The sequence below is a fragment of the Gallinula chloropus genome (genome assembly GCF_964237585.1).
Source record: "Gallinula chloropus genome assembly, chromosome: 1".
Classification (NCBI taxonomy): Eukaryota; Metazoa; Chordata; class Aves; order Gruiformes; family Rallidae; genus Gallinula; species Gallinula chloropus.
In genome coordinates this window covers 67,694,853-67,697,610 of record NC_140085.1, presented here as the reverse complement: position 1 = coordinate 67,697,610, position 2,758 = coordinate 67,694,853, and the positions used below count along the sequence as shown (strand labels likewise).

The 2,758-nt window shown below is 49.1% G+C and overlaps 1 protein-coding gene across 1 annotated transcript; it reads right to left on the bottom strand.

The window, feature by feature from the left end:
• Positions 1-465: 465 nt before the first annotated feature.
• On the bottom strand, positions 466-2,359 carry LOC311198660 (potassium voltage-gated channel subfamily A member 1; the record flags this gene model as incomplete). Its single annotated transcript, XM_084272646.1, has 2 exons — positions 2,212-2,359; positions 466-1,968 (listed from the first exon to the last, which is right to left on the bottom strand). The coding sequence occupies exon 2, from the start codon at positions 1,939-1,941 to the stop codon at positions 466-468; it is 1,476 nt and encodes a 491-aa protein (XP_084128772.1). The 5' UTR covers positions 1,942-1,968; positions 2,212-2,359.
• Positions 2,360-2,758: the final 399 nt, after the last annotated feature.

The window sequence follows — 2,758 nt, the reverse complement described above, 5'->3', positions numbered from 1 at the left end:
TGCTGCGGGTTTTTGCTAATCTCTTTTATTATCATTATCATTATTATTGTTATCTGATGCACTTTCTTACAGCTGTGCAGTTTTGCAGGGTATTTTTACTGGAATCCATGCATATGCTTTATAGCTCTAAAAACTGTCTTGCTTAGTTTTAAGTCAACTTCATTTAAAGGAAAAGGGAGATGGGAGAGGAAGAGTTTAGGTCTAGCGTCATACAGCTTAAAACTAAACTAGTTCAAATGTTCATCATTTACCAGGTGGAAAATGCTTTTTTAAAAAGAAACAAAAATCTTATCTTTCATGGATCCTGGAAGCTTCTTTATCGCTGAGCAAAAATTCGCAATGCAACAATGCATTTACGAGGTAAATAAAGCATTCAAAGACTATCAGTAAAGCATCTACAAAGTGTGACTGTGTGTCACTAGAGTCTTCAAGCTGTGAGAGGGGATTTGGGGTGGGTTTTTTTGTTTACACATCAGTCAGCAGCTTGCTTTTATTAACGCAGTTTTGGTTGGCTACAGTGCAGTTGCCAGTTCTGAGATTAGCCTCTCTAAAATTGTCTATGCTATTATTCATATCCTCTTCGATTTCCATGTACTCAGATTTGCTGATTGTGGAGGAGCTGCGGCGACTGAGATCACTGTCAGATGCTAAATTAGGGGAGCTAACGTGAAGTAACTGAGCCTGTTCTTCCCCTTCTGTTTCTCGGTGGTAGAAGTAGTTGAAGTTGGACACGATGACAGGTACAGGCAGGGCAATTGTCAGCACACCAGCGATGGCACACAAGGAGCCTACGATTTTGCCTCCAATTGTCACAGGGTACATGTCACCATAGCCCACAGTGGTCATGGATACCACCGCCCACCAGAAAGCATCAGGGATACTTGTGAAATGAGACTCAGGTTCTTCAGCCTCAGCAAAATATACCGCACTAGAGAACAAGATCACCCCAATGAAGAGGAAGAAGATTAGTAAACCTAGCTCTCTCATACTTGCTTTGAGGGTCTGTCCCAAAATCTGGAGGCCCTTAGAGTGCCGGGAGAGTTTGAAGATTCGAAAGACTCTTACCAGTCTGATGACTCTCAGGATGGCCAAGGAGGTGGCCTGCTCTCCTTTCTGAGTCCCCTCCCGCTCGGCCATCTCAGTGCCCAGGGTGATGAAGTAAGGGATGATGGCCACAATGTCAATGAAGTTCATGATATTCTTGAAGAATTCAGTCTTGCTGGGACAAGCAAAGAAGCGCACCACCAGCTCAAAGGAGAACCAGATGATGCACAGGGTCTCCACAACAAAGAAGGGATCTGTGAAGATGTTGGATTTGTAGACCTGGGTGGTGTTGTCAGTGCGATGCACTGTATACTCCTTGTCTTCCTTCAACTCAGGTAATGTCTCTAGGCAGAAGATCACGATGGAGATGAGGATCACCATGACAGAGACTATTGCAATGACCCTTGCAGGCCCAGAGCTCTCTGGGTATTCAAAGAGGAGCCATACTTGGCGCTGGTACTCCCCCTCCGGCAAGGGTCTCTCCTCATCTTTGATGAATCCTTCATCTTCCCGGAACTTCTCCATGGCCTCCTCACCCAGCTCATAAAATTTGATCTCCTCAGAGAACATGTCCAAGGGCACATTGACCGGCCGGCGAAGCCGCCCCCCAGACTGATAATAGTAGAGGATGGCATCGAAGCTGGGTCGATTCCGGTCAAAGAAGTACTCGTTGCGCAAGGGGTCAAAGTACCGCATGCGCTTCTTGGGGTTGCCCAGCAAAGTGTTGGGGAACTGGGCTAAGGTCTTCAGCTGCGTCTCAAAGCGTAGTCCAGCAATGTTTATCACTACGCGCTCACAGCACTCATGGTCATCGTGGGCAGCGGGCTGGTAGCTATCCTGGGGGTGGCCAGGTAGCACAGAAGTCTCATCCATGTTCTCTCCAGCCATCACGGTCATGGTGGCACACAGGAAAGGGGACCCAGGGGAGGAGAGCAGAGAGCCCCAGGGCAGTTCAGGGGGGAGGGGAGGAGAGGGAAGGGAAGGGGAGGGGAGGGAGGGTAGAGTCTGGGAATCTGTGGGGAGGGATGATGAGTTGGGATGGAGAGCTTGAGTAAGGGGTGGATGAGAAACCTAAAGGATGGAAATATCCAAAAGGGGAAAGGAGAGGTGGAGTAAAGGGAAAGGCATCAGGGATGGTGGGAGGGTGAAGAAAGAGGGAAGAAGTACCTTTGGGGGGGGGAAGAGGGCAGGTAAGGTGAGGGGTCCTGTCCCCCAAGCCAGGAGGCTGAAGGTCTATGAAGTGCACCCCCAGGCTGGGGTCCCCTCCCCAGCCGTCTCCTTTTGCCTTTAACTCGATCCGTCCACTTTTCTCGCCGACTCGACCATCGCCGCGGCTGCTGTCACGAAGTTACCACACACACACACACACACACGCACACACAAATAAATAAATAAAAAATAAATAAATAGTAAAGAACTAAACAGATAAATAAATAAATAAATCACGGGGCATCCGGGAGGCGAGTCCTTGCAATGCCAACTCAGCAAATTTCCATCCCCTGCCCCCCTCCGTCTCCACACACACACACACACACACTGCCCCGGTCCCCTAGTGCGCTGGGGAAGGAGGGAGGGATGGAGGTACTCTGCTTTTGAAGGTAGAAAGCTCACTTGCAGGTTGGAAGCTGCCAGGGAGGAGAGAAACATAATAAACCAGCCCCCAAGCCCCACCACACACACACACACGCTCAGGCGCAATGGATTGGCTTTCACA